Source organism: Callospermophilus lateralis, chromosome 2, assembly GCF_048772815.1.
Source record: "Callospermophilus lateralis isolate mCalLat2 chromosome 2, mCalLat2.hap1, whole genome shotgun sequence".
Lineage (NCBI taxonomy): Eukaryota > Metazoa > Chordata > Mammalia > Rodentia > Sciuridae > Callospermophilus > Callospermophilus lateralis.
Genome location: NC_135306.1, coordinates 125,340,744 through 125,356,225, shown reverse-complemented (window position 1 = coordinate 125,356,225; position 15,482 = coordinate 125,340,744). Strand labels below are relative to the sequence as shown.

Sequence of the window (15,482 nt, the reverse complement as noted above, 5' to 3'; positions counted from 1 at the left end):
ATTAAAACTTGAGCATTTGCAACCTTTTTTACATCATAGAATCAGATGACCAGAACTACAGGGTGGAGGCTGTACATGCACTGGTGCACAAATTGCCGGAGAAGAACAGAGAGATGCTGGACATCTTAATAAAGCACCTGGTCAAGTAATTCTCCAACTTATATTGTTTATTTAACTACTTGTTCAAAGTTAAACTTATTTATGACTTTATAAGATATATGGTAGTACAGTATCATTACCATTATGATCAGTCCATTGACATGTATATATGTGTATACTTTTAGGTTTCTAATATGCAAATGAGTATATTCTTTGCAATTGTTAAACTAAGGATAAAACACTTACGTGTCAACTTCAAAATGTGTGAAGGAGTATGTAGGTTTTTGCCTAGTTCTTTTAAGTGTGTGGTAACCAGTGATTTTGAAGATCAGTGCTATTACTAATGTAATATGACTGCATTACTAAAGTCAGCAAAGTTCCTAGGTCAAATATTAGATTTCTTCTCTGGATTCAGTCTCTTATTCTCTGAAAACTTTTCTGACTTGGCTGTTATTTCATCCATTCTTTGTCAATAGCGGATAGATAACCAGTTCAATAAATATCATTTTTAGTCAGAGGTTTCCAGAGAATCAAGAAGTAATAGGGTTTGTGGGAGGGAAAAGAGAGAGCAATTGATTTTAAGGGATTGGCTCATGTAGTTGTGGAAATTGGAAGTTTGAAATCTGTAGGTCTGGCTGGCAGGCTAGAGCTTCAGAGAAGAGTTATAGTTTCAGCTCAGTAGCAGAAAGATCCATAGCATAGAGGGAAAGGAACAGGGGAGAGAGGAGTGGAGGAAAAGGGGACTGACTTATAGCAAATTATATTCTATGCTTTCATATTACATCAAAATGAATCCTAATGTTACATATAACTAAAAACCAATAAAAATTGAAAATAGAAATTTATAGCTCAAATAAAGAGGCTGTAGGAGACAGAATTCCTTTCTTCTTTGGGAATTCTTTTTTTTTTTTTTTCCTCCTGAGACCTTCAGCTGATTGCAAGAGGCCCACCCACCTTATGTATAATAGTCTATTCTATTTAAAGTATAGTCATTAAAATGTTAATTCATCTAAAATGCTTTTTCAGAAACATCTGGGGTGATTTTTGACCAAACATCTGGGTATCATGGTCAAATTAATCGTTAGATGTGTCTACCTTTCTGGAGTTAAAAGATAAACATATACAACACACATTTAATAACAAAGAAGTTTTTTTGCTATGCTTCTGGAAACAAAAGTCTAAATTCAGTTTTAAACTTCCTGAAAAATTACCTTAACAGCACCATTGACCATTTAGTAAGGATAGTTTTCATTTAAATGAATACCAAAAAATTCATCAAAAAAATTCTCTCCTGCTTACCACAAGGATTTCCCTAATTTATGCTCATTTGAGCCATGCACATTTGAAGTGATATTACATAAACATATTAATAATTATTATCTAACTTTCAGGCTTTGAGATGTGAACTCCCTCCGCACACACTACCACCACTTGAAATAAAAAAGAAATTCACTAGAAACAGCATCATTCGAAGTTTATCATTAACTATTGACCCACAGCAGCACTTCTCTTAACTAATGAGCAAAGGACTCACTATCCTTGAGCTCTTCATGAAATTCAGCCACACTATTTATTATGCATTATCTTGCCTGTATTTAAGGTAATTTTCTAGCAAGCCTCTTTAAATGTGCTTTTAAAAGCTACATGAATGTCACATAAAATGTTTTTGCTTAGTTAGGCAGAATGTTAGATTAACTTAAGCTTTACCCATAATTTCTCTATGTGTGGTTTTAATCCTGGGAGTAGCAGGAAAGAGTATTTGCCCATAAAACAGTGTTTGGAAATTGTCCATCCTTCACCACTATTCCTGGGTCTTTCCTGAACTTACAATAGGTCAAATTCAAATGTATAAGATCCCGGGTTTGCTCCCCAACACCATACATGTGTGCACACATGCACACTTGTAATCCCAACTTCTCATCAGGCCGAGGCTAGAGTTTGAGACTAGCCTGAGCAACTTAGCAAGATCTTGTCTGAAAATCAAATTTAAAAGCTTGCAGGGATGGTTTCTCAGTGGTAGAACACTTTCTTGGTGTGCACAGATGGACTCTACCCATTACCTCTGGAGAGTGGAGGAAAAGGATCTAAAAGGTTAAGTCCCACTGAGTGAGCAGCCCTTGTGGGATGTGTCTCCAGATCTGTGCTGACTTGCTGTGGAAACTGCAAATAAGCAACAGAACCCTTGGTAGCTGAAAACCTTCCATGGCTGAAAACAAAACAATAACAAATAAACCAGGGTACTAAGTTGAGATTTTAAAGATTAAAGCACCAATTCCAAATCCCCATTAATTAGGTTTGAGAAATAGCATAAATTATTGCTTCTTTTTTAAAAATCCCTTGTGTGTAAGGTGGGGGAGGTGGTCTTTAAAACAAAGGCTATAGTGTCATTTCTACACTGATTTTTAATATTTAAAAATGTCATCACTTAAATTTTTTTAATATCGTGTTTGAAGGGAAATTATTTATTGAGACATATAACAAAAATAGTTGTGGAATTTCTTTTGAATGCAAAATAAAAGTGAAAATAGATACCTCCTAAATGAAAACCTTTGAATTTTATAAATATATATTTGCTAGTGGTATTAAATTTATAGCTCTCTTTAAGATGTTTTTACTCCCAATAGTCAGGTAACCAAAAATTTTTACCTCTCTGCAAATCTAAAACAAAACACATCTCCTAGTTCTGTTTGGAAAGACTTCTAAAGCACATGATTTGCTTTGTGTATTTGGGTGCTCTGTTATTATGTACAAATATGTTTATAATTGTTATATATTCCTGTTATATTGACCTTTTTTTCATTATATTTTTATCTTTATTGTTAATCATATTTCTTGTTTTAGAGTCTATTTTGTATGACAATAGTGTAGCCACTCTTACTTTCTTATGATTGTTGTTAACTTAATATGGTTAATCCTGTTTTTTTTTTTTTTTTTTTCAGTCTGTCCACTGTAGAATGCCTACAGTTGGACCTCATTTTTTTTAATCTGGCCTGGTTAGTTTGTGTCCTTTGATTGTATTATTTAATCCATTCACATTTAATGTTGTTGTTGTTATTATTGTTATTGATTATGATGGCACAGTTTGACCTATGTCTGAGGTTTTTTCTTTTTTCTATAGATTGTGTTTTTTGTTACTCTGTTTCATGTTTACTGCTTTCTTTTCCTAGTGGATATTCTAGTGCTTAACATTTACATCTTATTATAATCTACTGCAGACTTATACTAATTCCAGTGAGATGTAGAAAAATTATTCCTATATAATTCAATTTCCTTTCTCCTTTTTGTGCTTTTGTGCACATGTTATATCTACATACCCTAACAAATCCAACAATTCATTGTGATAATCACTACTTCATGTAATCTATTGCCTCATAAAGGAGCTGAGGAAAGAAAGAAGAACAAGTATACATTTATAGAGTGTAATATGACATTCTTATTTACTGTTTTCTTCTTTTTTACTTCTTCCTGTGGATCTGAGTTACCTCCTGTGTTATTTTTAGTCCTATACAGCCTCACTCTGACCCACCTCCTTTGTGCATTTATTGTCATTTCATGACATCTCTAAATGTTGTAGTCCAGTAGTTTGTACTGTTAAGTAACCCAGGAGGAATGTTCAATGAAGAGAAAATTGGTCATCAAAATGCTCCTTCTCGTACGTAGTATATTCATCAACTCTGCTCTTCAAAATACATCAAGGTTTTAAGTTTTCCAAATTTACTCCTGAGCCTAATATTAATGTTCTACCATTTTATTTGCATTATACAACTATGACGTTTTGGTAAATATGCCAAAAGTCAATTTTATACTAAGGGAGAATAGTCTATTGAGATCGTATTTCAGTTAAATTCATTATTTTATTTGATACTCTCAGCAGCCCTAATAAGAATTGGTATATGTAACTTAAAGATGAGAAAAACAAAGCCAAGAGATATTTAATAACTTGGCCAAACATGACTCAGCTTCTAAGAAATGGAGCCAAACTTTGAATCCAGACAGGCTCTGTGTTTACATACTGCTTTCCATAGTAGGTTGCCTAATGCATATCAAGAAATTAATATATAATAGACTGTTATAGAAAAAAAGGAAACCTGCATTGAAACTCTTTCTTTTAACTTAAAGCCCTTTTAGCTAGTGCTTTTTGTGGGGTGAGGGAAGTAAGAGGGGTACTAGGGATTGAACTCAGGGGCACTTGACCACTGAGCCACATTCCTAGCCTTATTTTGTATTTTATTTAGAGATAGGGTGTCACTGAGTTGCTTAGCACCTTTTGTTGAGACTGGCTTTGAGCTCCTGATACTCCTGCCTCAGTCTCCCAAGCTTCTAGGACTACAGGCATGTGCCACTGAGCCCTGCGTAGCTAGTGCTTTCTTGGGCTCTAGGGGAAAATTAGTCAAGGTGATGGATGTCAAGTCTTTCAGTCTTGTGTCTGGAGTTACATGGATAATCCAAAAGCCTATAGTTTCCATAAATGTTACTTTTGGTCATAGAACACAGTTGGTTATGATACATCAACTTGAAATTGTGTTTTATTCTTCCCTAAAGCTTTACATTTCAACATCCTGGCTGGAATAAGAAGAAAAAAACAGTGGTTATACTAAAAGATTAGTCATATCAATGAGATTCCCTCTTAAGAATATATCCAAATTCCAGAGTAAATTATTGAACTATTCAAAGTCATTTTTGATAGTTGCTGGAGTTTCTTGTCTCCAGTGATATTTTAGATTTTTCATTTTATTTTTAAGCCAGAAATGATGCTGCCACATCTGCTTATCTCACTCTTTCCCTCAAATAGTACCTGACACTAGGGAGGCATTTGAGGCAATCAGGAAAGTTTTAGATGGAAGAGAAGAAAAAGGAAGAGGGAACAAATCCATGTATTATCCATTGATATATCTGGGAAGCTCAAGGAAACCCTTGGCTTGCAATCAGACAATATGAATTGAAATAATAACTCTTCCTAATTGGCGTTACGTCCTGTATATCATTTTTAGTTTAAGAGTGTGTGAGGTTTTTTTCTCTGTCTAGTAAGGATACAGACTGTGATGATTAATGCAATAATGTATATGAAGAAGCCTGAAATAGGTTCTCAATAATATTCTTGAGTCCAAATATAATGGCAGCTAACCTATCTCTTAACCATCTGTTCTAAAAGAAATAGAATATAGTAGAAAATCCCACAAAGAAGATCTTTCTGTGGTAATTTTACTCAATTTAGGAGATCAAGATTTCTTTCTCTTGAATAGATTACCTTTTGTAATTATTAATTAGTTTTATTTGGGCTAATGTTAAGGTTTTACATATTCTAAAGATTTTTTTAATTGACACATAGTAATTATACATCTTTATGGTGTAGTGTGACAATTCAGTGTATATAATCTATACTGATCAAATCATGGCAATTATAGCCTTTCTATCTCCTTATACATTTATCATTTCTTTGTGTTAGTAATCTTACTTGGGAGAGGGAATAGAGGGAGGTGGAATAAGGGGTACCAAAATACAGTTAGGAAGAATAAATTCTAATGTTCTACAGCAAAATAATATGACTACAGTTTGCAACAATTTATTACATATTTTAGAAGGATCTTTTTACACCTCTTTTTAGCCTATTATTTTCTCATACCAACTGAGACTGGGAATATTAGCCCACAATGACTTACAGGTTTTACAATTTTTGTCATAAGCTTAATAGAATATTTTCTAATTATTAAACATTTAACTTAAGATGTTTTTGTTCTTAATTTGCAGAGTATCACTACACAGCCAACAAAATCTCATGACTGTCTCAAATCTTGGCGTCATATTTGGCCCAACACTGATGAGAGCCCAAGAGGAAACTGTAGCTGCCATGATGAATATAAAATTTCAGAATATAGTGGTTGAAATTCTGATAGAGCACTATGAAAAGGTAGGCTGGATTTTTCTGTGCAAGTAGAAAGTTATATTTTGTGCTTTTAAAACAGATTTGGCATTTGTATTGTCTATAAGCTTTACATTGGGGTTTGAGATTTCTGTAAATTGCCCACCGTATCAGTGTTGTAGAAATCACTTTTTCGCAAGGACTTCAATTTTTTATTGTTGTCATTCAGTAGTTTATTGCTTCTTCACATCCTTCAGGGGCTTGTTTCCTTTTCTCCTATATCATTTACTTTCTGATGTTGTCTTAGCATTTGTGTAGTCAGTTTCTTACTTATATTCAGAAGTACCTTACAATCACTTTGTGGCTAAGTCTATTTTAACCTTCACTCTCAATCCTGTTGGAATGATCCTCCTAACTACATAGTAAAGTTAGTATTCCTAACAAGAGAAAAAACAGAGAATGGAGTCTTGAAGTCCTCTATTTCTAACCTCTGAGGACCATTTCCTTAAAAAGTGAGGTCTTGGAGTAACTATGAAAACAAACTAAAAGCCAAGTTAACTGGGTTATTAAGTAAAATCAGCCATTAAAGCCAACCTATTCAAAATTGCATTTGTCTGATCTGGTCCTTGTGAGAGAGAATGACCACATTCCTCTACTTCCCAGGATCCCTTCCTGGGCCCACAGAAGAATGAATGTCCTAAACCAAGTGTAATGGCACACGCCTGTTATCCCAGCTATTTAGGAGGCAAGAAGAGTACAAATTTGAGGCTAGCCTTGGCCACTAAGTGAGATCCTGTCTCAAAATTAAAAAAAAAAAAAAATTAAATGGCTAGGGCTAGGTATGCTTAATGATAGAGCTTCCCTGGGTAAATGTCCCAGTATCAAAAACAAGAGTCCTTAGTAACTTAGGTTGCAAACTCTCTCGCAATCCAAGAGTACACAGCTGTTTCCAGTGGCTGTGCTCACTCCTCTGTGCAGCTGGTCACATTCCTTGACAGTGCAGAGCCAACAGGCTGACATCACCTTGTCCTAGAATCAAGCCATTCTGTTGGAGAAATGACACAGATTGAGCATCTTTTACTCAAGACATGTTGTTCTTCCAAGATAAAGGTGGAAAGAGAATATAACTGTAAAAAGAATTGGTATGTCTCAACATAGGTATTTATTCATATTTGTAAAGTCCTTAAAGCTTTTGGAAGATCCTCTGAATGTCACTATTGGGATATGAACCAGAATAAAAAGGGAAACCTAAAGAAAAAACATTACTTGCTAAATGGGATAGGAAGTTATCATTCCTCCAGGACACTCATATTTTTGGTCTCAAGCATCTCTTGTAGTTCTAAGATGATTAAGTAGCTCTGAAAGCTTGCTTGATGATGCACATGGCAATTTCACCCTTTTTTGACCTCAGTTCATTTTTCTTCTATGTAGATTTTTCATACTGCCCCAGACCCAAGCATTCCTCTTCCTCAGCCTCAGTCTCGTTCTGGATCCCGAAGGACTCGAGCAATCTGCCTCTCCACGGGCTCCCGGAAGCCCAGAGGGAGATATACACCATGCCTGGCAGAACCTGATAGTAAGTGTGCCTGGTCTTAGGGAGCTGCTTTCTTCATTGTCTAGTTCATCCTGACCTCACTTCATTGGTAATTAGGTAAAAAGAGAAAATCTTCTCTCTCACAGTCTTCCCCCAACACCCCCTCTTCTAGCATTGATACACTGTCAGCAGAGTTGTAAGGTTCCCTGGATAAGCAAATTCATTATTACTTCAAAAGAAAAGAATAGTTTGCTCAATGCTTTTTTTTTTTTTTCTTGTAGCTGTGATTAAGTACATTGGGTGCTTCTTTGTAGCAGGTTTTGTCCTTTTGTCAAAATGGTAGATAAGAAAGCAAGAGAGTTGGACTGACACAGTCATTTTCTTTCTTTCCTTCACATTATGTTCTTAGAATATCATCTCTTGGGTGTCAAAGTGTCTGATAGAGAAGAAACAAAAAGAAAACCAACACCACATATCATCACTAACATCTTATTTGGGGCAGTGTCCCAAGGTGGTATGAATGGCAACCTATGTCCATGGCATACATTAAATGTGATCTTTCTCATTTCATACCCGCAAAGGCCCCAATTTTTTCCCACTGCCAATATGTAATAGAAAATGGAGTCTAGTAATTTTTAATGCAGAAGTGTTTAAATGCTTTATTATGGTTTCTCTGATTTTTTGTTATACTTTCCTTTAGGAACATTAAAAAACAAAAGTATTTAAGCGGCAAGTTTCTTATATTACTATACTTTAGCAAGAAAAAGGAAATATCCTTTCTTTGAAAATTGTGAGCAATTTGTAATTTCCTGACAACATTTAATGGTGCCTTTAGAAGGCAGAAATATGTCTTTAATATACTCCCTTCTGTTGTTGTTTTTTTTTTTTTTTTTTTTTGTAATATCATGAAGGAATCTTATTTCTCTTACTTCTGGGTCCTATTTCAATGGCAAATTTTGTCTGAATTCAAGTCAGCTCACTTATCTTCAAGAAGTAAAGTTATTCAATATGGGCAGTTGGTTCATAGGTACATGCAGAATCTTTCTACAAGAGTTTTGAAACATGCATTCACCAATTTCAAATGCATATTTTAAAGCCTTTCTCCAGTATTGAGGACTGCTCTTCATACCAAGCAGGGGCCTATTACATCAAAGGGGTCAGGTGGCCAGGGAGTTTGTGGTGAGCTGAGAAAAAGAAAGCTTGGAGGCATGTTACCAACAGAGAGCTGCTGTTGCTTTTTCGTCTCTCCCTCCTGCTCCTCCTCAGGTGACTCCTACAGCAGCAGCCCAGACAGCACACCCATGGGTAGCATTGAGTCGCTCTCTTCTCACTCATCTGAACAAAACAGCACTACAAAGTCAGCCTCCTGCCAACCCAGGGAGAAATCTGGAGGGATTCCCTGGATTGCAACCCCGTCATCTTCCAATGGACAGAAAAGTCTTGCTCTCTGGACAACTAGTCCTGAATCAAGTTCTAGAGAAGATGCAACCAAAACGGATGTAGAATCAGATTGCCAGAGCGTTGCCTCGGTCACTACCCCAGGAGATGTTTCCCCACCTATAGACCTGGTCAAGAAGGGGCCTTATGGTCTTTCAGGACTGAAGAGAACCTCTGCTTCCTCTCTCAGATCCATCTCTGCAGCTGAAGGTAAGCCAGATTGGAGCATGTACAAGATGTCATTGTCTTAGTGTCATTTGCTGGATTACTCAGCATGATTAAGCAGGGATAAAGTTAATGGAGGAAGCTAATGATGCTTATCTACTTTGTTCCTGAGCTTGGATTTTAAAACTTCTGTGCACTGTACTTTTTTCCTGAAACTTTCCATCTCTGTGAGGTGATGTCTTTGTAATTACTGTAGATTTTGATCTCCCTGAGTGATGGGCTGCTGTGCCCAAAGAACATTCTGTACCTTCCCGTTTAGTCTTGGAGAAAAATGCTTCCTTTTGTTATGCACATGTACTGTGTTATTGCTATTATTTTGTCTAATAGCACCTTGCCTGTTTTCTTGGGCTTTCTTTTTAGGAAACAAGAGCTACAGTGGATCCATTCAAAGCTTAACTTCTATAGGTTCCAAGGAGACAGCCAAAACCACACCAAACCCAGAGCTGCCTCCAAAAATGTGCAGGCGGTTAAGGCTAGACACTGCCTCAAGCAATGGCTATCAGCGACCTGGATCTGTGTAAGTGAGAGTTTGTATTTGCTGGGTCTCCCAGTATGCATGGGGCTTGAGTCTGTTCTAAAGAACCTTGGGAGTTCATAATTAAATACCCTATCTGTTCAATAGGTACAGTCAACTTCTGTAGGAGTCCATCCTTTTCTAACAGTGATGTGAAAGTTATTGTGGGCTTAGAATATATAAACAACCTCAGGGGGGCAGCACTTCAAGCACTTTTCCTTGAACAGAACCATGGCTTAATTTAGGGACATGAAAATACATGTATAGTCAAGCGCATTGAAACTAGGACTCTCCTATAAAAAGCTATGTATCTATTTCCCAGCTCCCCACTTTCTGTTATCAGTATATCTGCTCTCTAGCTTGAGGGTTGGTTTTCTCTCCTGTCTACCCTGTATCTCCCCTACCTGAGTTCTCACTGATTTAAACAAGTTCAAGAACAAGTGACATGAAAGACAAAGGGAAGACAGTATTTGTGGTCAAAAGAAATGACCAACAATGTAAAGGACGAGGTACATAGACAGGAATAGAAAGGGGCAAGTTTCTGTCTCTTTCATTTTGTGTTCCTGAGAATTGCTGAGCATTTTCTTATGCTTCGTGAACTATTATTAGGTATCTTTACTTATGTAATCTCCTTTGAAGTCCACTGTGTCCTTCTGAAACAGGTAACATAAACCCCATTTTAGAGAGGATAAGAACTGATACCTGGAAGTTTAAGAAGTTGGTCCCGGGCCTGAGATGGAGCTCAGAAGTAGAGCATTTGCCTAGCATATTCAGGTCCCTAAGTTTAGGCCCCAGGACCACACACAAAAACAAAGTTGGTCCACATACTCTCAGTAAGTGGCAGTGCTAGGATCCCAACACAGGACTCTCTAACTTTAATTCTATGCATCAAACTCATGTTTTAGTATGGTATTCCTGGCATTTTAATTATTCTCTAATTGTCCAGTAAGACTTTCTTTTTTTTTTCTCTCTCTCTTTTTGGCACTATTAGGGGATTGAACCCATGGCCTTGCTCATGTTAGCAAGTGCTCTACCCTTGAGCTAATATATCTGCCTTTTCTCAATCTGACATTGTACTAAGCCTGTTCCCATAGGAACAATACCCTAAATTCATTTGTCCATCCTTGTCTTTGTCAAAAACCTTTAGTTGCAGATCATGTTCAATACCTGTTATCGCTCTTTGTCAGAAATTCTGTTATACACACACACACACACACACACACACACACACACACACACAGTACATACATCTACTTCCTAGTATGTATAGTTCTAACCATTAAAGGAAATTAAATTTTAAGCCAATATGTCCAAGAAGATGAGAGAGTATAAACTCCATTCTTTGTAAGGAAAGACAAGAGTAATTCTCTTATGATTTTACTGATTTAGTTAATGTAGAAATTTTAAATGAGTGTGTGTTCGGTATTAGGTGTAAGTCGGCCTCGAGATTATCAGATGGCTTGGCTCTGTGAGAAGAGTTTGTCAATTAAAGGAATAATAAAGATTTAAAAATCAAGTTTAGAATGTCATTTAAGAAACTCAGTGTTCTATTCTGGTGAATGCAGAGTGGATCATCGAGTGCCCTGATTTTGTTCTATCTCTAGTAGCCTCACCTCTTCAGGTAGGAGCTGTCCTCTCCCACACACCTCAGGATTCAAAACGAGGTTTGAGTCCACAGATGTATTCATTGAAAGTATTTTCCAGGTTTATCCTTTCCACTTTGTAAGAAATATGTTCCCATATAAAAAAACACATGAAATCAGTATTGTTTTTTCTTAGCTCTCAGAATGAACAGTAGTTCCTCTCCTGTCCTGTTAATTTCATTCTTTGATTCTTTCCTTGTGGCTCCATAGGAGTCAATAACATGCTGCCTGCGGGGAGCAGAGTGAGAAGAAAATGGTCCTTTTACTGTTCCCTCAGTTTTCTGAGGTAAAAAGGATAACAACAGTACAAGCCCCATGGGAGGTAGCTATAGGTTTATTATTGTCTGATACTCTGTGAGCTGGAGGGTAGAGCTAAAAATATTTTTTCACATTAAAACAAAACAATCAACATCTGGTTTCAGTTTTGTGAATTAGTCTTTTGTCAGTTAGTCTTTTTTAATTGTTATTTTGTTTAATTGATAACCCTGAGTTCACATTGAGCAGAATGATTTTCTCATTGACTTTATGAAACATACATTTTAAAATTGTTTTTCAGAGTGGCAGCAAAGGCCCAGCTGTTTGAAAATGTTGGTTCACTTAAGCCAGTTTCTTCTGGGCGGTAAGTTCTCAAAAACTATAAACACATTAAAAAATATTAAACTGGTGGTGACATTGTTGTCATGTGTTGACGGGACACATTGTCTGTTATAGCTCTGCCCTGAGCTTTGCAGATGGCCACATCCATGTGTACTGGCCCTTTACCAGGAGACCCTATGTGCAAATAGCTTTTAGGGTCTCCTATTGTTACAGTGATGACTCATTTGCTAAAGTCTCTGTGAAAGAATTCTAAACAGATTTCCTAAAAGACAAAAATTGCCATAAGTCTTTATACATGCTTGATTACATTCATTTGGGGGACTATTTTCAGAAGCACATCCTTAGCTTTTAAAAGTTATAAAAGTTTCTCTGGAGGGATCTTCATGGACATCCATTGGGAAATATGGCTATTCTTAAGGACTGCTGAGGTATTGTAGAGCTAATTACCCCAGGCGCCTTTGGTTTCTGAGTGCAGAACTTCATTCTGTTTCTAGACTTTACTTTCCACTTCATTGTTAAAAGGAAATGAGTTGTTACATCTTGCTGCTATTAATGTGCTCACTTTTCAAGATCCTGCTTTCTTCTTCCTTTCCTAATGGATTCTTCTAATCTATAGTGGGCTTTGGTTTTTAATTTGAATAATGACATTTCATAAAGCTGGGGGTTTTCTAATATTTTATTTTTAGAGGTTGTTGAAAGAGCATGTAAATGACAGAACTTGAAGAGCAAACTTGATTTTTTTCGTGTGGTTGTACTAAGAAACTTTTCAGCTTTCCACGTCTGGTAATTGAAGCTCTGGAGTAAAGGAATCAGATAATCAGCTATTTCTTATAAAAGTCAACCAAAGAAATTTTTATCTATCTTATAAAAATATATGGACTTTTTCAGCAAGCATTTATTAAATTAAGGATAAGGTCACTGTTATTAAGGATAACAGTGACCCTCAAATTCTTTTTAGTTTTATAGAAAGTTGAACAGGGCCTTCACATATTAGTTTTGGGCCTTTTTGGTTTTTCTTCTTTTTGTTTTAATTCTACAGAGTAGAATCACTTTGGTATCTTATTAGTGCATGGTCAGTGGCTCCTTGCATTGACATAGCCAACCCAGAGCATTTTCATGCACTTTACCCATGTGCACAACATGTTTATCTTCTTCCTTTTTACCAGGATGTGATGAAAAGCAAGCTGTTGCAGGTCAGCACAAATATCATTTCTCTGAGATTGTCAGTTTTAGCCCTTAGTGTGCAGGATTTAATCTTGACACTGTCCTGCCAGACGGTTGAATTGCTCCACTAGATGGAGCCCTTTTATTAAGAAGCTCTAAACAGAGTCCTCTCTTAGTATTTCAAGGGAATTAGTTCCCAGATCCCCCCCCACCCCATGATTCCAAAATCCATAGACACTCAAGTCATTTATATTAAATATGCAGTATTCACGAATAGCCTATTTACATCATCTTGTATACTTAAAAATCTCTATATTATTTATAATATCTGATATAGTATGAATGCTCTGTAGATAGTTGTTATGACTCTACTGTTTAGGGAATAATAAAAAGAAGAAAAAGTCTGTACATTTTCACTACAGATACATTTTTTACCAGTTATTTCAACCTGATTGGTTGAATCTGTGGATGAGTAACCTGCAGATAGATGCAGAGGACCAATTGTACTATAATCAAAAAAGGTAATCCCACAGAGCTTTAAGAAAATAAACTGATAATGAAATAAATTAGAAAGCTGTCATTACTTAAGGTATACTCAGAACTCAGATGTTTGATAATCACCTTAACCCATTTCTTATATGCTTCTACATTTTAAATATTTCAAATCACTTTCAATAGGCAACAGCATAAACTTAGACCTCACTCTATAATACATTCAGTTTGGTCTTCCTTTATTAGCCAGTTCGCAGAACTGTGGACAACATTATTATTTCTCCCTCAGACACACAGGGGAACTGAATGAATTGTAGGTTCAGAGAGACCCTCATTGAAATTCTGGGTCTAGCAATTTCCTGATTTTATAACCTTGGAGTTACACATTTTGGTAATCTGTTTTCTTTATAAAATGAAATCATAATTCTGAACTTTCTACATTGTTGTAAACATGTACAACAACATATTTGAAATATATGGTATGTACTCTATAGATGCTATCTACATTCATAACTATTATTGTTGTTATAATTATAGTTGGAATTGCTTGCCTAAGATATTCAGAACTCAAATTAGTGTATTAATGCCATTTGAGTATAGATAAGAGTCACTTGATTTGAGTATATATAAGAGTCATAAGAGGTCATTATTCTTAATGTACATGAACATTTTTTGTGCCTTAAAATATAATTGCATAATGTAGAACTTGAGGACGTTTCCTAGTGTTAACCTCCTATAATGCCTATCTCGCCTGTCTCATGTTCTGTCTGGGAAGCTCAGGGTCACCCTTGAATTGGACCTTGAAGGATGATGTAATCATAGAAGCAGCAGGAACATTTACCCATATTTGGGGAAGAGACCCATTCACTGCTTTTAGTGGGTGACCTCGAGCAACAGGAAACTTTGGGAATCACTCTATCATCCAGCACATGGGTGATTAGATCAGTAATGGACTTGCACATATTATTCAAGTAGCCTTTTCAGAAGGATATGGAGAGAACAGTCAATAATTTGGATGGAATTGGTGAAATTTAGAAGTACCTAATTGGAAGAGTACAAAAACATAAAAATCTGCCAGGTTTGTCTTTTGTTTGGTTGGGTTTTCTTAAGTTTTATTTGTTTACTTATTTATTTTGTATGAATAGGATCATGAATTGGCAACCACTTTGATACTGGGAGTAAGAGACAGGTACAAAAGACTCCCAAGTTTCTGAGGCGAAGCATCAGAAAGAATGGTAGTGTAGCTTCTGATCTTAGCTTGTGGGTATGATGGGGAAGGAAGAGTTTTGGCCAGAGTGGTGGAGCCTGAGGAACAAGTGAGGCCATTAGAAATGTGCAGCTGGAACCAGAGAGAGCATGGAGTGTGATGCCATTTGAGAAACTTCTGTACTGCAGTTATTTTGCATGGGGGAAGGTGAGTGTCCCCAGTAATGAGATTTATTGAGTGAGAAAGGAAAAATGGCCCTGGTCTTTTAGGAATGATTTCATATAAGTATTAGGAAAAGAATGAAAGCAGTGGTCAGGAGAAGGCATGGCCACCAGTAGAAGCTGCTGGAAAGTGTAGGCAGTCAGGAGAGGACACTGTTGTTAGCCCCTGAGACATCATTGGAGATTTTTGGAGTGGGGTGTCCACCCTACAAGATCAGTGACAGTGAACTATGGAGTTTCACCCAGAGCCCATAAACGGGAGCATCTGAGACTGAGGACTATGGATTCTGCATTTTGGCCTGCTTTCCCAAGTGATTCTTAATGTACATGAACATTTGAGAACCAGTAGAATAGAGAAAAATGCCCCTAAGGAGACACCGCTTATTTACAGTTGTTTCTATAAAACACCTTCAAGGGACAGTGCCACTAGGCTCACCCTTTTAAAGACATGTAGAAAATTGTCCTGAGAAATGCGTCACTTTGGTTTCA

The 15,482-nt window shown here is 36.5% G+C and overlaps 1 protein-coding gene across 3 annotated transcripts in view; it reads left to right on the top strand.

Moving 5' to 3' along the window:
* Positions 1-15,482, top strand: part of Arhgap42 (Rho GTPase activating protein 42) — a 265,823-nt gene that overhangs the window by 239,314 nt on the left and 11,027 nt on the right. For 2 of the 3 annotated variants that reach the window (XM_076846490.2, XM_076846489.2), the window contains exons 17-22: positions 40-145; positions 5,848-6,007; positions 7,391-7,535; positions 8,760-9,140; positions 9,516-9,672; positions 11,869-11,931. In XM_076846490.2, the coding sequence (XP_076702605.1) occupies positions 40-145; positions 5,848-6,007; positions 7,391-7,535; positions 8,760-9,140; positions 9,516-9,672; positions 11,869-11,931 (1,012 nt within the window). Of the gene's footprint in view, positions 1-39; positions 146-5,847; positions 6,008-7,390; positions 7,536-8,759; positions 9,141-9,515; positions 9,673-11,868; positions 11,932-15,482 lie in introns of those variants that run through there. The other variant, XM_076846491.2, reaches the window with a different exon arrangement.